This window comes from Mytilus edulis, chromosome 12, assembly GCF_963676685.1.
Source record: "Mytilus edulis chromosome 12, xbMytEdul2.2, whole genome shotgun sequence".
Taxonomy (NCBI): Eukaryota; Metazoa; Mollusca; class Bivalvia; order Mytilida; family Mytilidae; genus Mytilus; species Mytilus edulis.
In genome coordinates, this window is record NC_092355.1 from 58,475 (window position 1) to 83,774 (window position 25,300).

At 31.1% G+C, this 25,300-nt stretch overlaps 1 protein-coding gene across 13 annotated transcripts in view; it reads left to right on the plus strand.

Annotated features, from left to right (window-relative positions):
• The window catches only part of LOC139499351 (cytosolic carboxypeptidase 2-like), a 123,735-nt gene that overhangs the window by 57,793 nt on the left and 40,642 nt on the right, over nt 1–25,300 (plus strand). For 9 of the 13 annotated variants that reach the window (XM_071288025.1, XM_071288027.1, XM_071288022.1 and 6 more), the window contains 8 exons: nt 15,058–15,250; nt 18,152–18,306; nt 19,750–19,828; nt 20,641–20,719; nt 21,222–21,405; nt 21,789–21,922; nt 24,200–24,388; nt 24,955–25,104. In XM_071288025.1, the coding sequence (XP_071144126.1) occupies nt 15,058–15,250; nt 18,152–18,306; nt 19,750–19,828; nt 20,641–20,719; nt 21,222–21,405; nt 21,789–21,922; nt 24,200–24,388; nt 24,955–25,104 (1,163 nt within the window). Of the gene's footprint in view, nt 1–8,704; nt 9,261–15,057; nt 15,251–18,151; nt 18,307–19,749; nt 19,829–20,640; nt 20,720–21,221; nt 21,406–21,788; nt 21,923–24,199; nt 24,389–24,954; nt 25,105–25,300 lie in introns of all 13 variants that reach the window. The other 4 variants (XM_071288028.1, XM_071288031.1, XM_071288029.1 and 1 more) reach the window with 1 other exon arrangement.

A 25,300-nucleotide genomic window follows, 5' to 3' on the forward strand; every position in this document is an offset into this window, starting at 1 on the left:
GAATGGGGAATGTGTCAACGTTACCCCTCTAAAGAGCAGAATACAGTCACACATGGGAATGGGGAATGTGTCAACGTTACCCCTCTAAAGAGCAGAATACAGTCACACATGGGAATGGGGAATGTGTCAACGTTACCCCTCTAAAGAGCAGAATACAGTCACACACGTGTACATACAGATCTATTTTAGACTTGAACTAGTTTATAATGTAATATCAGAGACATATAATACAAGTAGTATATGTCTCTGGTAATATATACGTGGGACTGAAACAGTTCATAAAGAACTAGCTTAGATAGGATTAGATATAATTCTGATAGATTTCAGTGCTGTTTGAACTATAGTTAATTTATGTACATGTATGTTCTAACTCTTGGCAGGAGATATTTATCTTGTGTTGTATATTTATTTTAAGAAAATGAAATTGTTATCAAAAAGAACAAGTACAAATATACAATACAATATAAGCATGGGATAAGAACTACTGAAATTGAATTGATTTACAAATAAGTAATTCTTTGATCTACATCACTGCATTCCTTGCAACACATCTAGGACAAACATATGTATTTTATAGGTGGATCATTGTAGTAATATTGAAAAACCAAATGTTATGCCTGGTTCACACGTTTACCTTTAATTCGAATTGAATTCGAATCGAATGCGAATCGAATTCGCTAATCGCGTTCACACACTCTTCTTTTTTTTAATTCGAATTGATTCGAATTGGCTAATTCAAATTAACTAATTCGCATTAGAAATACATTTTTGGTAATCCGAATTAAAAGTTAACGTCGTTAGGACAGTAAAGCTAATTTGACGTGCATTCCAATTCGAATTAGAATTGACGTTAGGACGTTAAACGTTTCGAATGCGAATTAAACTAATTCGAATAAGTTAATGTGAATCGAATTCGAATTACGTGTGAACGCAGCATTATATTACAAGGTGGCCTTTTTCATTCTTTTTATATACTCTATAAAGTAGCCATGCATAAGATACCTTTTCCTGTTTTCTATTAAATGGCCATATGATACATTCTCTTGTTCCCTATTAAATGGCCATATGATGTGTTCTCATGTTATCTATAAAATGGCCATTTGATACATTCTCCTGTTCTCTATAAAATGGCCATGTGATACGTTCTCCTGTTCTCTATAAAATGGCCATGTGATACGTTCTCCTGTTCTCTATAAAATGGCCATGCTAATGTGTTCTCCTGTTCTCTATAAAATGGCCAAACTAATGTGTTCTCCTGTTTTCTGTGAAATGGCCGTACTAATGTGTTCTCCTGTTTTCTATGAAATGGCCATATGATACATTCTTCTGTTCTCTATAAAATGGTCAAATGATGTGTTCTCCTGTTCTCTATAAAATGGCCATATGATACGTTCTCCTGTTCTCTATTAAATGGCCATAAATTATGTTCTCCTGTTTCTATAAAATGGCCATAAGATGCATTCTCCTGTTCTCTATAAAATGGCCATAAGATGCATTCTCCTGTTCTCTATAAAATGGCCATAAGATGGCATTATAAATATGTTCTCCTGTTCCCTATGAAATTGTCATATAATACCTCCTATAGAATGACCTCATCATATTGTCTCATGTTCTCTAACATTGGCCTCATCATACCTTCACCTGTTCCCTATAAAGTGACTTTATGTAAGCTTTTCCTGTTGTCTATAAAATTGCCCTTTGATACCTTCTCCTTTTCTCTATAAAATAACCTGGTCCATACCTTTTCCTGTCCTTAAAATACACTTTGATTATATGTAACCTTCTCCTGTTCTCTTTAAAATGGCCTAATGATACTTTCTCCTATTTGTTTCGAAGGAACTGCAAGCTTTTGCTATCACCTGGCGTCTGTCTCCACCCGTCATTGTATGGGTATCTAGACTATAGTTTGTTTTTAATTTTCTGTTTCGCCATAAACATAACCACCATGGCCAAAATAGAACATAGGAGTAAAATGCAGTGTTTGGCTTATATCTCAAAAACCAAAGCGTTTAGAGCAAATCTGGTATTCCCAACTAGACTCTGGGAAGAACTTTGTAAAATCTCCTTCATCCCTAGCTTTACTTCATATTCCAAAAAAGGAAATGTCCAAAGTAAATATGTGATAAGAGAAAAAAAGGAGAAATGATTTTTATACTGATTTTAAATGGCTGTTGTACATAACTTAATTCAAATAAATCATTTATTCTTTGTAAACAGTGGAGTATATATTATAAAGTTTCATTGTTGTGTTTAAAAACCTCCAATTTACATTGATGTTTAAACAACAGTTACAACTTTATGACTTCATTAAAAAAAGTTATTTTGTAAAAGAACCACAAAGAAAACCTTTATTTAAACAAAGAAGAGAATAAAAGAGCATTGTATTTCTCCATAGTCTTGAAGTAAACCACAGCCCATGTTACTGTTAGATTGCTTTGTTAGACTTATCAGTAATGTAAGTACACGATTGCATGTCAATCTATTCTGACTTTTATAAGCAGGTGTATATCCAAGACAAGTAATTATATGTAGATAAAACACAGTACCTTTGTATCATCTGTATATACATGCTAGGTTGCTGTCTCATTGTTGTATGTCTCAACATCATGCTATATCTAAACTATAAGTATTATTTAAAAAAAAAACCACGGGGAACTGACATTGTTGTATGAAGTACATGTTGCTTGTTGAGATTTGAAGTTTAATGCAACAATTTAAATTTGAAAAATGAACCATTTACCATATTCGATTCCATGATAAAGATTCATCAGACATCAAACATGCTTTTGTTTATTATGCAATGTACCTGTAAATGTAGTTTTGCTCATTGTTGAAGGCTGCACAGTGCATGACCAATAATTGTAAATTTAACCTACATCATTAGGTCTTTGATGGAGAGTTGTCTCAATGGCAATCATATGGCATCTTCTAAATTTTTTTTTTATAAAACTCTTCCTTTCAAAATATTTCAATTTCATGTAAAATGATGTGAACTCTGACCCTTTCATTGATCTAACACAATAAGCTATCATGTTTACATTAGATGACTGAGATGTATATTTTATGAAGGTTTAATATTCAAAGCAAACTAATTTCCTCGATATATATCCATATAGTAAACTTAACCTGAGCTCCCCCATATCTATCGCTATAGTATGTATTACTGGTGGAATGTTTTGTTTTGACAAAGATTTAACTTGTCATTATTACACACTTTAATCTCTACTTATTAAAATAGAACATATTAAATTTGACAAATATTGAATGTAAACTATATTGTTGATAGCAATAACAAATAAATTAACAGAATAATATTAACTTCAAATATTTAAACCCAGACTCGTAAAAGTTATTTCTACTTTAACCTTTTGACCTGCCCAATTTGTCTTCTAACATTTTGACCAGTTCAAATATTTCTATAAATGCATGGTTGCATGAGCTCAGAAGGTATTTTAAGTAATGAATTTTTATTGATCCCTTTTGAACCTCATTTACCAAATGTATACTGATCTGGCTTGAGCAGGACCTTAGGTACATTATGTGTAGTAGGATCTGCTTACTCTCATGTCAGCACTGAGATCATAATTGACATCCCCAGTTTTTGGTGCTCTGCGAGTTGTTCAGTCTGGTTTTCTATGTTGTATTTTAAAGTTGTTCAGTCTGGTTTTCTATGTTGTATTTTAAACTGTTGTTCGTCTTTTTTGTACTTTAAATGTTTTTTGTAGTATTGTCAGTTTGTCCTTGACCTCAGAGTTTAAAATTATACTTTCAAATTGGAATATTCCTTTTGTTTCCAATGTTGTGTTTTGTAGACTGTTTTTTGTCTTTTTGTAACTTTTTGCTTTGATGTTGTCTGTTTCTCTTTAACTTATGTTTTGTTTTTTCCCTTTGGTACCTTAGGTATAGTTTCCCCCTTACATTGATGTGTAGGGATAGTTGTCTGTCCTTTGGTTTCTGAACATAGCTTGAAGTACAGCTTTCAAAACTTTTTTTTTAAGTTAAGCATATTGTGATGATTAATGAAGAGTGTTCAGGGCGACCAAAACATATTTTATATTGGCACTTAAAATGTATATGGATATAGGAAGATATGGTATGAGTGCCAATGAGACAAATCTCCATCCAAATAACGATTTATAAAAGTTAACCATTATAGGTCAATGTACGGCCTTCAATGCGGATCCGAGCCTTGGCTCACACCGAACAACAAGCTATCAAGGTTAAAATTACTAGTGTAAAACCAAGGGTCTAATCTTTATAAAAAAATGAGAAATGAGTAGTTTATTATTGTCAGATAAATATCTGATTGGCCATTGTGTTGTACAGGTGATGTTACTAGTGTCTAGTTATTTTCCACTGCACCTGTGGTTACTCTTGTTAAAATTACTGCAATTTATTTCATTCTTTTCACTGTATAAAGTAAAGAAATGATAGAATTGATGACAATTGAGGTTAAATCTCCATTGTAATAATAAGATTGGTATATATCAATTCACCTGTCTTGGTATGTGTCAATTCAAGTGTCTTGTATGCAGCAATGTTATTTACTCAATGAAAAAAACATTGATCAGGGTCATACAAGTGTCATACTTGTACCAGATTTTTAAAGTTTTATGGTTCTTTACCAGAGAAAAATTAATTTGATGAATTATATTTGGTTTATAGAATAATTGTGAAGTGCATATGTCCTGGTAGGTGTTATTATGACCTTGACCTCATTTTCATGGATCAGTGGTCAAGTTTTTCTGTATTGGTGTGGTACTCAAATGGTATGCAATAGATCAACTATATTTGGTGTATGGAAATATTTTACATGTACACACCAGTCAGGCAGGTTTTTATTTGACCTTGACTTCGTTTAGATGGTTCATTGCTCCAAGTTAAGTTTTTGTATTTTGGTAGGTTTTCCTTAAACTGGTAAGCAATATGTCTACTATATTTGGTGTATGGAATGATTATAAGGTGTACATGTCTGTCTTGCATGTTTCATCTGACCTTGACCTCATTTTTTTGGTTCATTGGTCAATATAATTTTTCAAGGTTTTATCTGTTTTTGTATACAATAAGCAGCGAGTCATATACACCATGTATGGAAGGATTGTAAGGTGAACATCTTTTTCTGGGTAGGTTTATTTGGTTCTAACCTCAGTGTCTCCGATAATATTTAGTTTATGTGAAACTTCATATTTAGGACTAAGCAACACAAAATCAATAGTTAGTATTAATTAAAAGCAGGTTAGACATTTCAGTGTGTGCAAATGTGTTCACTGAATCAGAAGAGTTGGTATATCTCTCAAATTCTCAATTCAGGTCAAATATCTTGCAATCTTCTTTAGGCCTAATGTCAAACATCTCAGGTCAAATGTTAAAATAAAATATAATAATACCTTTATCAATTTTAATATTGTGATAAATATAAATGCATTTCAAAAGAAAACTAATGACTTATTTAAATATCATAAAAATATACAAAGTAAATATATGTATTTTGACTTAATATTCAATGAATTAGATTCACTCATGTGAAATGAATTTTTAAAGTGTTTTAATGGATAGTAAAAAGAGTCTATTTTGTTAAACCACAGGAAATTGATGGGGACAAAAGTAACATGTTAAAAACCGTTAGCATTCGTTTAAAAGGAGGAAGATTTCTGTTGAACAAACTTATGAACGCTTGGTTTTAACTATCTGAATGTTTGGTTTGATTTAAGTTGTCTGACAGGACATATTTTAATACCTTATCTTTACAATGTTGTTTTTTGCACTCAGATTCTTGTTTTTATATGTGTTGAATTTACACTGGAAAGTTGAACAGAGAGTTGACCGTAGGTTATTAAACCTTTTCATGACTTGATGTCATATAATAAACTATTTCACTTGTGGATTTAAAAATTTAGTGTTTCAGTGAAAAACAATGAATATTTGATATCGGATATAGTTGACAATTAAACTGTTTGGATGAAATGTTCCATAGATGTTTAAAGTATTACGTATAGCGAGTAATATTTCTTATACCAAGTAATATATAATAGATTCCAAATGATATTTTATATTAGGAGTAATATTTCTTTTACTGAGTTATAAGTACTACCGAGTGATATTATTAATGTTTAATTGTTTGTCTTAATTGAATACAGAAAACAACAAGGTTAAACCTTTGACACACAAAATCATTTATCTTCTCACAAAATATTTGATGGAAAGGAAATTTTTAACAAGATTGTGAATTATTTGAATAACTTAAAAACATTTTTGTCAGATGCAAATGTAAACAATAATTAGCATGGAATCACTTAGGAATGAATTAATCATAACGGTAAAAAGGAATAGTTAAATGTCATGGATGTTACTCCGTAACCAAATCTATGGATCCAAACTAATTTATTGACATCGGCTGGACACATTTTACAAGTTTAGACAATTTATCAATGTTTTATTGATAACGTCGTGGGTGCCTCGGAAATTGAATTCTAATGACAAGTTTTTAATAAAAAGATAAGTGGTAGGTTTTGTGCATGTCAAATCTGATACTTTTTCTATTAACACTTGTCTGATTCTGATTTGACACTTTCTGTGGAAAGACCATTGTCTAATTCAGTTATGACACTTCTCTAGCAGACTTGTGTAAAAAAACATCTCATTATTTCTGTGTATTATAAAGTATGACAGAAGGAGGTTTTGAGTTATTGAAACTAACATCTCTTCATCACATTGGTAAATTCTATTGGTGTTTAATAGCTCGTCACAATTTTCAGGGACTAATGATTTGAATATTGTGCAGATATTTGAAGACACAGCTTAAAAAGTATAAAGTATCAACTGTTTACAGCTGGTCAAACCTTTTTTTAAATTTTTTCTTTTTTTTTTTTAAATTTTGAATTAGATAGATATTCAAACTATTGAATTTGGCTTTGAATGTCCTCAGTAAGACATGATACGTCACATGATTGGATACAATTTACATTATATATATTCTGAAATCGGAAGACATTATAGTTAGCAATGAAATAACATAATTGTTTGAATGACAACTGAAGAATGACTAGATGATTATCTGACTTAGTAATTACAAATTTTCATAACAAACCAACTAATTGTACAATAGGCAACAATTGATCATTTAAACCACAGTGGGCTTTTTTTTTATCAAAGAAAGTCATATAACTACTTACATTTAGGACACACATTATACATAGTGTCTCTTTCTTTTATCTATATATAACTTATAAGGTCTGATCTTCAACTTTCATTTACCACGGAAAACTTTGAATTAGTGTCGAAAAAACAAATACTTGACGCCTTTTATTAACACTTGAATCAGCTAGTATTGATCAAACCCTCTTGAGTGGTTTTAGATTAGACCTATAGTCAACTTTATACTTCTCACAACGATCGGTCAATTTGCAGAATTGCCACTTGAATCTGACATGGATTTTTAATCGTAATATATCAACAGTTGAGTCCAAATATTAGTGATGTATGTCATACAATTGACGTCTTGTATTTAGAGTCCAAATATTAGTGGTGTATGTTGAACAATTGACTTCTAATATTTCGAGTCCAAATATAAGTGATGTATGTGGAAGAATTGACGTCTTCGTTGTGTTTAGATATGAGCTTTTGGGACATTTAGTTATACACCAAAGTTTCGTTTGAAGTCTTGACTATTGTATGATTAATTATTCTCCACTGCATTGTATATGGAGGGTAAAACAAATTGACTTAAATGAGGTGCACCTAACACTAGGAGTTATTGAACGTGCAGCTGCATAGTAACATTAGAAAGTGTTAGTGACTATAGGTGGAATGTGTTGATAAATTATCGTCGTTGTCATTACGATCGTAGAGATGGTTTTCACTTTTAAAGAGTTAATCAATACGTTGTGATAGTATTCATGTAACTTACATGTTAAAAACAAAGAAAGATTGGCAGATAATTTTATAGACTTCATAGGGAAATGTTTTTTCAATGAATAACTGGACGGTTAATTGATAGTCTTCTAAGTCTGTAAATTTAAATTTGAATTTGGAATAAAACAGAACATTTACATTTTTTAATGATATTTCTGAGGATTTCTACATGATTGTTCATTTGATATCTGTATGATGAATTGTAAGATGGATATATATGTTGGTTAACAGGAAGAGTTGTTATATTAGACTATTCTGAAATTCGATTAGATAGATGTTTAATTTAATGTGGTGAAGTCATTAATTTATTGAATGGATGTTTGACATCCTGTATTTTTTTATTCTGTGGTTGAAATGATTTTAGTTTTTTGTTGACTGTTTTGGATGGTAATTGTTAAGTTATATGTGATGTTAGGAGTAATGAAGCGATATATGACGATATATATTAATACTTGATGACTGATAATCTCTCCTTTTATTGGCTCACAGTCTATTGGATAACTACAGTTATTGTAGTGTTTAAATTTTTCATTTTTAACATAAAAAATCCTAATATACTTTGATGAGAAATAATACATTATGATTTATTCATAAAGCAGTTGTGTAGATGTTTGAAATACACACAATTTGTCATGTTCGTTAATACACTATTCTTTGAATAATGCGTTGACAATGGATTCAGAAACTGAAAAGGGGCATAAAACTCGACAATGTATCAAGATAGACAATCTAGGTCCAAACCATAACTTCAGACGAAAATCATTGAAAATAGCTCATCTTTATTTATCATCAGCTTCACTCAGAAGGAGGCCAGCAGGAGACAACCCAGGGGAAGAGCAGACGACAGATACAGATCACATGACAGGACACATGACCAAAAAATAGGAATCATGTGATACAGAAGTGAAACTTATTTTCTTATAGTGCAATAATGATATTTGATTTTTTATCGAAAATGTGAAGTTATCTCCCCTTATTTTGAGGAGTGATTGACAGTGTTGTGTTGTAAAGCCTTTAGATTTTTATTTTATTTCAAAATGGAAGTATTGTAATTGGAGTTGTTAATTTATGGTTTAAAAAACTTCTTACCATGGCGTTAGTTTCAACAGAAAAGACTAAAATAAATCTCTACCAATCACGAAATGAGCTACTAAAGACTAGTTACTGGAATTACTCAGAACAATTGGAGGATTTTATAGCTCGTTATAAAACTCGTCCTCCAGACATTAAATTCTGGCCTTATGGACCGTACTGGCCTAAATATCATGAAAGGGAAATACTTGAGACTCCACGATTTATAAAAACGGCACCAAATTTTCATGAAAAATTCATTGACAAATTAACCGAAGGTAAGTTATATATAACATGGATATTTATCATTGGCTAATTAACGGTAAGTACATCAGTTCAGAGTGGACACTATATCATGGACTTATTAACAGGTAAGTTTTTATATAGATTAAAGATTCAAGATTTATTTTTACATTTTTGTCGAGCCTTCGACTTTAGTCGAAAAAGCGAGACATAGCGATCCTACATTCCGTCGGCGTTGGCGTCGTCATCGTCTGCGGCGTCCACAAATATTCACTCTGTGGTTAAAGTTTTTGAAATTTTAATAACTTTCTTAAACTATCCTTGAATTGTACGAAACTTTGACAGAGCTTGTTTATGATCAGGAGATAGTATCCAGAAGTGAATTTTGTAAAATTAAAATTCCATTTTTTCTGTATTTTACTTAAAAATGGACTTAGTTTTTTCTGCCAGGAAACATTACATTCACTCTGTGGTTAAAGTTTTTAAAATTTTAATAACTTTCTTAAACTATCCTGGAAATGTACAAAACTTGGCCAGAAGCTTGTTTGTGATCAGGAAATAGTATCCAGAAGTAAATTTTGTAAAAATAAAATTCCATTTTTTCCGTATTTTACTTATAAATGGACTTAGTTTTTTCTGCCAGGAAACATTACATTCACTCTGTGGTTAAAGCTTTTAAAATTTTAATAACTTTCTTAAACTATCCTGGAATTGTAAGAAACTTGGCCAGAAGCTTGTTTATGATCAGAAGATAGTATCCAGATGTAAATTTTGTAAAAATGAAATTCCATTTTTCCCGTATTTTACTTATAAATGGACTTAGTTTTTCTTCCAGTTAACATTACATAGTCTGCAGTTAAAGTATTTAAAACATTTTTAAGATTCTTAAACTAGCCTGGATTTTTTACCAAACTTGGACAGAAGCTTCTGACAATCAAAAGACAGTATCGAGAGGAATAATTTTATTGATTTTTTTCATCATTTTTGATGAGTGTGTGATTAACAGCAAAAGTAGGCGAGACACTGGGTTCCGCGGAACCCTTACAAATTTTTTATTGTCACATTGTCTTATATGCATCCCACCAAATTTTATGTCCACATTAAATAAAAATTGTGAGGCACTCATTTATGTTTAAATACTGATAGAGGCCACCTTTGAATTTAGGCTCACAGTTTACATCGGTATTACTTCTAAGGGATATATAAAGAAGTGACCATAAAAAAGAAAAAAATTGTTTGCCCTAACCCTACATACCCAAAAAATAGCTGCCTACTAAAATTTTGGATTTTCCTAATGTGAAAAAGTATTTTTTTAATCAGATAGGCATGAAGATAAAAAAACATATATGACACTTCAAATTCTCTTTGCTAAATAAGCAATAGAAAATGCCTACCTACCCACTGTCTCTACCTTTCGGTAGAGTTTGGACAAACCAAAATATTTTTAATTATGGCCCTAACAATACAGGTTTGTATGTAAAAGAGGTGCATGACCTTGAGAACAGGTTTTACTGTTTTTCATATTAAATTTTATAGTTGTAAATTTATAAGTTTTATTTCTTTTATGTTTTAACTCAACTTAATAACCCGTTATAAATTTAAAATTCAAATTATTATATTAGTTTGTTTATTAACTTTTATGGCTTATTTATATAAAGACTATAATAATATCTAACTTAAAATGCCATCATTTCAAAGATAAAAGATTAGCTTATTGATTTTTTAAAGTAAAATAAAAAGTTTGATGATAAATTAATTGTGTTAAAGTGGTACCCAACACTTTCACTAAAATTAATTTGGCTCGTTTAATTTTCATAAAATTTTGTCAAAATATTTACTTTAACCCTATAACAAAAATATAAAAATTTCAAAAAGTTTGATCCAACCGTTTTGTCAGAAAAATTACACTGGTTATATAGCAGTTTGACAAACACCAATTTTGATCATTGAGAAGCTTAGTATTCCCTTTACAACACAACGTAATTAAAACGTTCAGCTGTCTTTACAGAGTTATCTCCCTGTAGTGTTAGGTACCACCTTAAAATATCCTAAGTCAGGAATCATATGTTCAGTAGTAAATGTCCTTTTGTTATGTGGTTCATATAAGTCTTTCTCGTTTCTAACAAATTGTTACTTGGATGAAGAGTTGTCTCATTGACACTCATACCACAACTTTGTATATATCTGTTCACAAATATTATTGTTTATAGAGATACAATTGTTATGCCATTATATAGTAACGCAATAGAGCCAATTTGCAGTATACTTGTTTTCTTAAGATTCCCGTACAGACCCTGAGTGAGGACTGCTATTATGAAAGATTCCCACCCTGATGCTATTGGCACTTTTTTGTACTTTAATGAATCATAAAAAGTTGTGGATCTCTCAAAAAATTGAGGCAAATAGATTGAAACTCTACTTCTTCCATTATAAGCAATGACTTAAGGATGTACTTAGGTGAGGTTTGGGAATTTGTGTCAAATGTTCGGACTCCTTGGTGTTTTTCCATACTATACAATGTAAAATATTTTGCCCCATAACACCCATTTATTTTTGTCGAGCCTTCGACTTTAGTCGAAAAAGCGAGACTAAGCGATCCTACATTCCGTAGTCGTCGGCGGCGTCCACAAATATTCACTCTGTGGTTAAAGTTTTTGAAATTTTAATAACTTTCTTAAACTATACTGGATTTCTACCAAGCTTGGAAAGAAGCTTGTTTATGATCATAAGATAGTATCCAGAAGAAAATTTTGTAAAAATAAAATTCCATTTTTTCCGTATTTTACTTATAAATGGACTTAGTTTTTCTGCGGGGAAACATTACATTCACTCTGTGGTTAAAGTTTTTAAAATTTAATAACTTTCTTAAACTATCCTGGGTTTGTACCAAACTTAGACAGAAGTTTGTTTACGATCATAAGATAGCATCCAGAAGTAAATTTTGTAAAAAAATAAATTCATTTTTTCCGTATTTTAATTTTAAATGGACTTAGTTTTTCTGCGGGGAAACATTACATTCACTCTGTGGTTAATGTTTTCAAAATCTTAATAACTTTCTTAAACTGTCCTTGGTTTGTACCAAACTTGGACAGAAGCTTGTTTATGATCATAAGATAGTATCCAGAAGTAAATTTAAAAAAAAATAAATCCATTTTTTCCGTATTTTACTTATAAATGGACTTAGATTTTCTTCCAGTTAACATTACATACAGTCTGCAGTTAAAGTTTTTGTCGAGCCTGCAACTTTTGTTGCAGAAAGCTCGACATAGGGATAGTGATCCGGCGGCGGCGGCGGTGTTAGCTCACTTCTTAAAAGCTTTATATTTCAGAAGGTGGAAGACCTGGATGCTTCATACTTTGTATATAGATGCTTCATGTTACGAAGTTTCCATCAGTCACATGTCCAATGTCCTTGACCTCATTTTCATGGTTCAGTGACCACTTGAAAAAAAAAGTTCAGATTTTTTGTAATGTTGAATTCTCTCTTATTATAAGTAATAGGATAACTATATTTCATATGTGCGTACCTTGCAAGGTCCTCATGTCTGTCAGACAGTTTTCACTTGACCTCGACCTCATTTCATGGATCAGTGATCAAGGTTAAGTTTTGGTGGTCAAGTCTATATCTCAGATACTATAAGCAATAGGGCTAGTATATTCAGTGTATGGAAGGACTGTAAGGTGTACATGTCCAACTGGCAGGTGTCATCTGACCTTGACCTCATTTTCATGGTTCAGTGGTTATAGTTAAATTTTTGTGTTTTGGTCTGTTTTTCTCATACTATATGCAATAGGTCTACTATATTTGTTGTATGGAATGATTGTAAGGTGTACATGTCTAGCGGGCAGATGTCATGTGACCTTGACCTCATTTTCATGGTTCAGTGGTCAAAGTTAAGTTTTTGAGTTTTGGCTTTTTATCTAATACTGTATGCCATAGGTCAACTATATTTGGTGTATGGAAACATTTTATGATCTTTATGTCAGTCGCACAGGTTTTATTTGACGGTGACCTCATTTTCACGGTTCATTGCACAGTGTTAAGTTTTTGTGTTTTGGTCTATTTTTCTTAAACTATAAGTAATGGGTCAACTATATATTTTGTACAGAAGCATTGTTAGCTGTACATGTCTGCCTGGCATGGTTCATCTGACCTTGACCTCATTTTCAAGGTTCATTGGTCTTTGTTTAGTAATTATCTTGGTTAATGTTAAGTTTATGAGACAGTTGTAATAAAACTAAGCTTTATACTTAGGACTATCAACATAATATCAATGATTAGTATAGAAGGCGAGACATTTCAGCGTGTGCACTCTTGTTAAAACATTTATTAGATTCAAAAACTATCCTGGATTTTTACCAAACTTGGACAGAAGCTTCTTACAATCAAAAGATAGTATCAAGAGGAATATTTTTATTGATTTTTTTCCTCACTTTTGTTGAGCCTGCGATTTACAGCAAAAGTAGGCGAGACACCCGGGTTCCATGGAACCCTTACAAATTTTTTCATATAAGACTTAACAGCTCATGAAAAGTCGTTTACAAAAATTTTAGTAGATTCTTAATTTTCTTTCTTTTGTTTTGTGACCTAATAATAACAATGCAAATATTAGGTAAAAGTCTGAGTTAGCCTTTTCCCACCATATTTTAAATCTCAAATATCTCGAAAAGGAGGTCCGTCACCTCTCAATATTTTTAGCTTATTTTTATCCTTAAATGATGCTCTACCAGCTTATAGTATCAATTTTAACTTCTTAATTTATTATTTTCACCTAACCTCACCTAAGTACATCCTTAAAACACTCTCAAGCCAGTATAATAGTTTTGTGTTTGATATAAATATAAGATATAGAATGGCACATACTAAACTGATATGAAAGTTGACTTATATTAAAGGTGAACAACTTATCTTATCAAAGATATATATAGATTATTTACCTTTATAAATTAATAAAGGTTTTATAAATGGATAAATTTAATTTGATTTTTTCCTTCATTTATATAAAGTAATATTTCGAAAGTCTATATCCAACAGATTTAATATAAAATCTTTTCTACCCTGAATAGATCCAAAATTTATAAATATCTTGTGGCTTTATCATTATTGATACTTAATTTAGATGTAAGAAATATTTCACATGGCTTAATCAATAACTTTCTGCTACATTTATATCTCATGGAATTTCTGTTTACATTAATCACACTTCATTTCACTATGATAATCATATGAGAAGTTTTATAAAATCGACAATGGATTACTGAAACGAAAGATTATGGGCGTTTTACAAAAAAAAAAATGACATTAACTTATAAGGATCATCATATATATTATATCAGCATGTCATATATGTTAATATTGAGACATAAAATTGAGAATGGAAATGGCGAATATGTCAAAGAGGCAACAACTGACCAAATAGCAGACAGCAGCAGATTTTAAGGCCACCAATGGGTCTTCAATGTAGCTATAAAATCTTGCATCTAGGTGTAGTCCTCAGCTGGTCCCTAAATAAAATCTGACTTAAGATATCTTCTGATATAAAGATGATACATAATATCTCTTTCTGATAATAAGAGAAACAATTTATGCATCATATCAAAACAAACTTCAACCACAAAACCTTAAGAATGTGCAATTATCAACTGTAAAACACTTTACATTTCAGATATAATCCTTTAATTTTTTTTATTCACAATAGATAGTACATACTTTTATTTTACTTATAAATGAGTAAATTGACACTTTCATTCCTCATCATCTAATTATGTCTGCAAAACATTGTCCTGTGTCCACACTTATTTTAGATTTTAATATAACATTATTTTTTTCAGATCTTCAGTATCCGAAAACATTTGACAACCAAGTTACACATTTTACGTCTAAATGGCGAGGGGTGTTGATTGTGTACGACTCGGAGAGAAGTAGTCGGGACAGACAGCCACAACCAGTCCCTGAAGGATGTTGTCCGAACCTTGTCTTTGAATCTAGATTTGAGAGTGGTAACCTACGGCAGGCCAGGAGAGTGTAAGTTTATATATATCTTTGAATCTCGATTTGAGAGTGGTAGCCTACGACAGGCCATTGGAGAGTGGAAGTTTATATATATCTTTGAAGATATACAAATCTCAACTTATTTTTTTGCCCTCCACAAAGTTGAGCTGATTTTGAGTATTTTAGTCTTCTATGATGACATTATCTTCTCCTTATAATGGCTTCAATTTTTATTTGCGAGTTTGGCCCTTCATGTCATTCTGACACATATAGCTTATGAATAGGTTACATCAGTTAACAAAGGTCATCAGTGTTAATGACGTCTTTTTTGACTCCCATCTTAGAAAAATACATCCAATGAAAAATATCATGGAAATAATTTGTATCAAAAGAAAAGTATTTTTTACTGGTTAGAGATGCAATTGTCTTCTATTCTATTTAAAGTCCAATAATTTAGGAGGTTTCTCTCTACTGTGACTCTGGTGGTTTTTCAATTTGACCTTATTTTGACCTGAAAGACTAAAGATTAACAGTCAGCAGTAAATTGGCATTTAGTATGGCTAGATATACAGTTACTGTACTAATTGATCAAAAACTTTAAAATTTAATTTAATTATGAAATTGTATTTGAAAGAACTCCAGCGCTCTTTATTGTGATAAAAGGATATTATACAATAAATAATGAAAGTCATTTATCTGTTGAGTGAATCATTAGGGGGGGGGGGGGGGGGGGGTAAAATTCTCATAGATACTTAAGTTGCCAAACTTTCTTTTTAATATCACAAAATTAAAGTTGAAATTTAAATAGATAATAACAGAACAATAGTAAAATGATGTATTATAACTTTGAAAATCAAATTAAACAAACTATACATAGAATGAAATTGTATAAAACATCAATTAATGTAAGTGCTGTTGAAATATATTAAATTTATCTTTCCTTTGTTGGTTTGTAATTGTTAAAATTTCACATGGGAAGAAAACCCATTGTTATATAGTGTAAAATTTGAATTGTTAAATTATTAATGAAATTAGTAAGATATTATAAAGATGCCATCATTTATATTTAATAATGACTGAAATCTGTTATAGAAGAAATTTAACGATTATCTTTTGTATGGAGAGAAATAATTCTGGCATATGAACTTTATGTCACATGACGGACAAGAACATGTGATAGGGTTAAACTTTTCTTTTTAATATATGATTCCCTCTTTTAATTTCAACAAGTAGACCATGATCTTATTGTTACAAACAATAACTAATTTCCAGGATGTCTGTTATTTATATATTTTGGAGTTGAGGTAGTTCGATCCTCATGTTTTTGAATATTTGTCAGATATTTGGAATCCTCTTGTTTTATCTATGTAGTGCCATTTAAAAAAATTGCCCATTAACCCCTACTTTTTTTGTCCATTATTTGATTAAACATAGTTTAAAATATCTTCTTTGAAAATCTTATAAAATCCTTGTTATTTTTTCAATTATTTTTGAAAGAAAAAAGGTGTCAATGTTAAATATATGAAAAGTCTAGAGAGAATTATTTCCGGCCAAATTTTCAATGGCTTATATCTCGAAAAAGAGAACACTGACCAATTTTTTTGTTGTTGCTTTTTTTGTTACTTTTAAATAACTTTTTAAAAGCTTGTTATTTTGGAATAGTCTGTAGCGAACATTAAGTGAGACATCCATTTTCAAGTGCCTATACATTTTGTACTACATGTGGGTTTTAACAAAATAAATACAACATTTTGGCTAATTCATGGCAGCTAGTTTTTATTGGTGGAGGAAGTGGAGTGCCCGGAGAAAACTACCAATCTTCGATAGGAAAACTGACAATCCTAGTTAATTAAGATTGGAGTCGAGAGCAGGGTTCGAACTCACAACCTCAGTGTTGACTGGCTTAGGATTACAGTAGTAACTACATAGACCACTCGGCCATCAAGGCCCCTGTAAGCAAGACACTGTCAAGCCAATGTATGAATCACTATATTTATTTCTTTCCCTTGCTTTCTATTATTTTAACCAAAAACTAGTTTAAAGTCATTTGAATAATTACTCTGTAATTGTACAGCATTAAATATGATAAAGTGCATGCTAAAATCGGTGAACAAGTTAAAAATTGACCTGAATTATATTTTAATGTGTTTTTTACAGTCTAATGCAAAATATTTAAATATTTCTTATATTAATTTTTCCTGTCTTTCATTCAAATTTGTAATTTGATCCTGAAAATAGAAAGTAATTTAAACATCCACCTGAGAGCTATTACAAATTGGATCATTTTTAAAGAAAAGTTGAAGTTGAAAACCTTTTATTTCTATAGAAGACATTTGTTGTACATGCTCATTTAAATTTGATATTAAAAATTATAACTTTAGATTAAAACAAATATTTCATTTCGGTATGGGGAGAAACTATATGTTTAGTTAAATTAGATAATATAAGATTAAAAAAAAGCATTTCAGTTCACTGTGGGTCTAAACTATATGCCCCTTTAAATTTGATATTTAAACATGATAACTTTATATTAAAAAAAATATCTGTAATTATTTGTTTTGCCATGGTGACAATATACTCATCATTTTGTTACAGTGTAATAAACCAAACACATATAGTTATATATATTTTGTTACATTGTTATTATAATGTTATATATATTTTGTTACACTGTTATTATAATGTTATATACCAAACACATTTCTATTTTGCTACAATGTTATAAACCAATCACATAGTTAATATTTTGTTACAAATGTTATAAACTAAACACATAGTAATATTTTGTTACATAATGTTATGAACCAAACACATAGTAATATTTTGTTACACATGTTATGAACTAGACAGTTTTTATCAATTTATTTGACACATGTTATAAACCAAACACATATTTATTTGTTTTACTCATATTTATTTTCTGTTATATTACAGAGGACAGTTTGAATATGAATTGGTGCTGAAAACTGACCTATACACTAACAGACACACACAATGGTATTACTTCAGAGTATCAAACACAGTACCCGGTGTGGTGTACAAGTTTAGAATAGTCAATCTCCTCAAAAGAGATAGTTTATATAATTATGGTAGGTTTATTTACATTTTAGGGTCAATGACAGATATAAATGTAACTAGCTGTCTAAACCATAGTACTAAAACAAGAATTCTGTCTGACTGTCACTAAACTATATTTCCTGTTAATATGGTGTTATAAGGTCCATTTCAGTCGTTCTTTCCACAAAAAATCTTTATTAAAACGCTGAAACGATCTGGACTTAACTAAGTTATATTATTCTGTGGGGATCTAGTATAATGGATTTTTGGATGTGTTTAATTCCTAACATTAAAAAAAAGTAAAATGCATATAAAGAGATGATGGTAGCGCCGATGGTAGCATATATCAAGCTCTAAGATTTTTTAGATTATTTTAAAATAGACCATCAAAAATCTTTAATCATGACCATACAATTGTTATCTTGACTTGCTCATGCATACGGTAGTCATATAAATGAAGGCTATTCTCAGTAGAATTAGTTGACATCTCACAATTTCTTCAGCTATGACAATACCTTGTTTATGGTCACAATTTCTTCAGCTATAACAAACATTTTATTTTATATTGAGTTCAAATCTATAATATAAAGAACAATTTCAATGGAACTGACCAATGTCTAACCGAGTAAACATTAAAACACTGTTTATACAAACAATGTATGTACAAATATTCTTAAGGGATAAATATCAGCATGATCAAAGGAAACGCATGACATTAATTGATTTAATCCATTAACAAAGTAAATATTTATACAAAAAGATATTTGATATGGACTTTCAAATCTACGTATTAAGTTTTGTATAAATATTTAACGAACTTAATAAGTGTCAGTATCGTCATTAGGCTCGCTTCATTTACTCCTGGTAACACGATAATAATAAATATTTTGTTTTAAAGACAATCTGATTTATAGCTCTCTAGATTTTATCCGTTCTAATTTTGTAAAAAAATTCTCAAATTAGAAACAGTTTAGTGTTACCACTAGTTTAACTGCACTTGTTTTCTACTTAACTAAAGTTATGAACCATTCTTTGTAATTTATTGTTGCACTTTGTTAAAGGTCACATGTAATCATGTCCATCTTCATTTATACAATTTGTGCTGTCTTCCAGTTATGAATTTTTGATAGGCATTGAACTTGTGCAACAAAAAATGTTCTGATAATTAAAAAAACTAAATTGACATGTGTGTTTGACTGCAATATTAATCTTAAAGGCATAGAAGATACAATTACAGGGGAGGTAATCATGTTGCTAATTTGAAATATATTTTTTTCACAATGTCTCACTGTGACATATCTGGAAAAGATGCAATTTTCATCAAAAATGGGATGTCACACTTTACACCAGAACATATTATCAAAATTTAAAGAAAACTTACTAACAAAGGCCAGTGGCTCTCGGCTACTTAGCTGTTGATACCCTCAATAACTAACAGTTAAACATTTAGTCTATTTTGTTGATATTTATTTCAGGCATGCGTCCATTGCAATACTCAGAGAAAGAAGCCAAGTTACTTGGTCGAGGATGGATGAGAGCAGGTCATCATATAAGGTAGTTATCTCCCCTTATTGAACATAAGTTATCTCCCCTTATTGAACATAAGTTATCTCCCCTTATTGGACATAAGTTATCTCCCCTTATTGGACATAAGTTATCTCCCCTTCTTGGACATAAGTTATCTCCCCTTCTTGGACATTAGTTATCTCCCCTTCTTGAACATAAGTTATCTCCCCTTATTGAACATAAGTTATCTCCCCTTATTGAACATAAGTTATCTCCCCTTATTGAACATAAGTTATCTCCCCTTATTGGACATTAAGTTATTTCCTCTTATTGGACATTAGTTATTTCCTCTTATTGGACTTGTTGGTTTATATTGTTTAAGCTTTTAATTCCAATTTTACAAATTCTTCAGTGGAGGAAACAAATTTTGTTTTTGGTAAACTAACTCCTGAAAGTAGTGCAGGGGCAAAGAAATAGTGCATGTCAATGTGTCAATTCTACCTCCCATCTTTCAGCTCTATGTAGAGTTAAATCAAAAAGTTATATAAGGGCATCATGTTCAGTGACTTTGAATTTATCAGCATATTTCAATGTTGAGTGTTTTGCTTAAGTCAGATTGTTAGGAACATATAATGTTAGTTCTAGGAAAATAATATTGGTTCTATATAAAAAAAAATTAGAAGTTGTCGAATATGACTCCTAATGAGCAACGATTTGATTTTTGACAATATTGACTATAGACGACCCTCCACAAGACAAATATATGAAGGTGAACATAAAGGTTGTAAACTCTGATAATAAAGAAAAGTCTTTTGATTTGCAATGGGAATAAATCATAGTCATTTTAACTTTTCTTTCAGTTATTCTCGTAATGTCATGCATTTACACTGCCCCTTACTGACACGAGGAATAGCATACTACATGTTGGAATGGCAAATGGTAAGTCAAATCAGCAATAAATTACAATAAACAATTGTTACCAGTAGATTATAGCACAAAACATTTGACCACACTACTAACACATGTACTACAGAAGTGCTGCTATTGGTCAAGAACGATGTCGTCAGAGCGGGCGTGACTTCTATCTATTGATGATTGCACAAAGCTGTATAAACAAATTATATCTTAATCTGCCAAGAGTGAAGATGAGACGTGTTCATCCTTGGCTAGCAAAGATGATGAGGATGATGTTTCCTAATTGTTATATTTTTTTTTATAAACACATCAGCCTTCACAATGAGAATAACCCATAATTATAGTTGGCTTTAAATAACCCAACATGACAAATGTAAAATATAAATGAGGAAACACACATAACAGACATGAACAATTGTTAATTACTACTGATAAGTTGATAATTACTATATATTTTAAGGGTTTTCCACATGAAGATGATGCTTGCTAATTAGCCTATTTTCTATTTAAATTGTATATTTTTCAGGATTTCCCACATGAAGAAGATGCTTGTTATCTGGCCCATTGTTATCCCTACACATTTACAGATTTAAAGGAGGATTTAGACTCCCTAATCAACGCTCCAGACAGAAAGGAATGTATGAAGAGAGAAGTCTTGTGTGAAACACGAGCTGGAAATAGTTGTTTTCTTGTAACAGTTTCTAATTTTGGTATGTACAATTTATGTGCTAATTTGGCTGGAAGTAGATGTTTTTATTGCCATAGTTTCAAGAAGAAAAAAATGTCAAACAAGTTTAATTCAAGATATTTTGGGAACAAGTCATCTGGATCACAGTGTGTTGTCTATCAGCTCATAGACATAATTTTGACATGTGACTGTCAGGAACATTTTTTAATGTGGTGCATACTTTGAATGAACCTCTAAGTGGATAATTCAGTTAGCACCACATATTTTTCAGACAGGAAAAATATTACAGTCATTCCTTTAATAATTGTTGATTTCGTAATAGATTTAAAGGTAATTAATCATGATTGAATAATTTATAATTACATTTGGGTTGCTGTGACCTATATTTACTGTTTCTATATCTAGGTGCATCTAAGGAGGAACAACACAAGAAGAAGTTTGTTGTCATCACTGCCAGAGTTCATCCCGGGGAAACACAGGCGAGCTGGATGATGAAAGGACTCTTAGAGTACATAACCTCTAGTGACCCGGTCGCTAAGGTCAGTTGTCAACTACATTATTTTGATGCAAGATTTGATTTTAAACATATTTTATTCATAAAGATATAAAAAGGATTGAGCAACAGGCACATTCTATAAAAGCTCTCTCCATGTATGGTAACTCACTATTTTGAAGCAAGCAACTTTTTTTCTTGACAGTTTATAAATATCTCTAGGCTCTGTATGCAGGTGACAAAAATCTATTTACAGATTAATCTACCAGTAAATATGATTTTGTATAGATTCAGTAACTTAAAATTCAGATATTGATTTGGGGATGTTTTTATCATTGCAAAAAGTGTGAGATAGGTTGCACAGAAATACTTATGCTTTAGATTTTAAACATATTTGTACAGCCTCTCTGTAATTTGCAACAATTATTATTAGCTCACCCAAAGGGCCAAGTGAGCTTTTCACATCACTTGGCGTCCGTCGGCGTTCGTCATCGTCATCGTCGTTAACTTTTACAAAAATCTTCTCCTCTGAAACTACTGGGCCAAATTGAACCAAACTTGGCCACAATCATCATTGGGGTATCTAGTTTAAAAAATGTGTGGCGTGACCTGGTCAACCAACCAAGATGGCTGCCACGGCTAAAAATAGAACATAGGGTAAAATGCAGTTTTTGGCTTATAACTCAAAAACCAAAGCATTTAGAGGAAATCTGACGTGGAGTAAAAATGTTTATCAGGTCAACATCTATCTGCCCTGAAATTTTCAGATGAATTGGTCAACCCGTTGTTGGGTTGCTGCCCCTGAATTGGTAATTTTGAGGAAATTTTGCCGTTTTTGGTTATCTTGAATATTATTATAGATAGAGATAAACTTTAAACAGCAATAATGTTCAGCAAAGTTAGATTTACAAATAAGTCAACATGACCGAAATGGTCAGTTGACCCCTTAAGGAGTTATTGCCCTTTATAGTCAATTTTTAACCATTTTTCATAAATCTAAGTAATCTTTTACAAAAATCTTCTCCTCTGAAACTACTTGGCCAAATTAATCCAAACTTGGCCACAATCATCTTTGGGGTATCTAGTTTAAAAAATGTGTGGCGTGATCTGGTCAACCAACCAAGATGGCCGCCACGGCTAAAAATAGAACATGGGGGTAAAATGCAGTTTTTGGCTTATAACTCAAAAACCAAAACATTTAGAGGAAATCTGACAGGGTAAAAATGTTTATCAGGTCAAGATCTATCTGCCCTGAAATTTTCAGATGAATCGGTCAACCCGTTGTTGGGTTGCTGCCCCTGAATTGGTAATTTTGAGGAAATTTTGCTGTTTTTGGTTATTATCTTGAATATTATTATAGATAGAGATAAACTGTAAACAGCAATAATGTTCATCAAAGTAAGATTTACAAATAAGTCAACATGACCGAAATGGTCAGTTGACCCCTTTAGGAGTTATTTTACTTTATAGTCAATTTTTTACCATTTTTCGTAAATCTTAGTTATCTTTTACAAAAATCTTCTCCTCTGAAACTACTGGGCCAAATTAATTCAAACTTGGCCACAATCATCTTTGAGGTACCTTGTTTAAAAATGTGTCCGATGACCTGGCCATCCAACCAAGATGGCCACCACGGCTAAAAATAGAACAGGGGTAAAATGTAGTTTTTTGCTTATAACTCTAAAACCAAATCATTTAGAGGAAATCTGACAAGGAGTTAAATTGTTAATCAAGTCAATATATATCTGCCCTGAAATATTCAAATGAATTGGACAACCGGTTGTTGGGTTTCTGCCCTCCAATTGGTAATTTTAAAGAAATTTTGCTGTTTTTGGTTATTATCTTGAATACTATTATAGATAGCGATAAACTGTAAACAGCGATAATGTTCATCAAAGTAAGATCTACAAATAAGTCAAAATGACCTAAATGGTCAATTGACCCCTTATGGAGTTATTGCCCTTTATAGTCAATTTTTAACAATTTTCATTAATTTGGTAAATTTATGTAAATTTTTACCAAATATTTTTCTCTGTTACTAATGGGCAAAGTTCATTATAGATATAATTGTAAGAAGCAAGAATGTTCAGTAAAGTAAGAACTTCAAACACATCACCATCACCAAAATACAATTTTGTCATGAATCCATTTGTGTCCTTTGTTTAATATGCACATAGACCAAGGTGAGCGACACAGGCTCTTTAGAGCCTCTAGTTGTGTCTGTTATTAAACAATTACAATAATAAATATTATGCACATATTTCTGATTTTACAGGATAATATATTCATATAGTATATAAATTTATCTTTATTTTCTCCACAGGAACTTCGCAATAGGTTTATATTTAAAATTGTACCAATGTTAAATCCTGATGGTGTGATAGTGGGGAATTATAGATGTTCTTTGGCTGCTAGAGATTTAAATAGAAATTACAGACATCCACGGAAAGAAAGTTTCCCTACAGTATGGCATACAAAAACACTTATAGAGAAAATACTGGAAAGACACGAAGTAAGTTAAGGGGCTTTACATTTTTACATGTGATTTCCAATAAAAATGTAAGACGCATTTTCTTTACTGTTAATATTTAATTAGTGTATAGCACTTGCTTTTTTAAAGCCAATATTTAATTTGATGTGTAGGGCACGTTCTCAAATGTAAATATTTGATATAGTGTTGTACATGTATTTTAATGCTAATATTGAATTTGATGTGAATGTAAATATTTAATTTAGTGTAGAGCACATGTCTTTTAAGTTAATTTAAATTTGATGTGTAGTGGGCATGTTTCAGCAGGGAACACTGAGTGTAGTGTGTCATGTAAATGTTTTTTTTATTCTAAAAATCTTAAAACAAAAACTTTTAAACTGAAACTTAACAAGCATGATTGAATTGGAGAAAAACCTACATATATAAGCTTTGAAAACAAGATATTATATATGCCAATTGTATTGCATCGCTTAAGACATTAATGTTCAGTGACAAATATTTCATATAGACAATGTAAGAAATAAGTCATTCTTTGTTATTTGTTTTATTTTATTGCAATCATTACCATGACGTTTCTCTACTTTCAGATTTTATTATATTGTGATTTACATGGACACAGTCGGAAACATAATGTGTTCATGTACGGCAATAATACCTCAGAGGAAGACGTCAATGGACTTGGTGCTGCTAAATCATTCCTTAACGAGAGATTATTCGCTTGGTTAATGTCCCAGAAGGTGGGTACATAGTGAAATGATGGATTGAAGCTGTTTTATAAATTCAAAATAGTGATAATGTCAAAAATTTAAGAGATGATAAAATCTTAATCTCTATAAAAACAAACAAATATGTCAATGAAGAAAAACAAAAAGACATATAGACAAATTAAAGCACATGAGAAAAATGATACAAAAGAATACAAAAAAATATTGT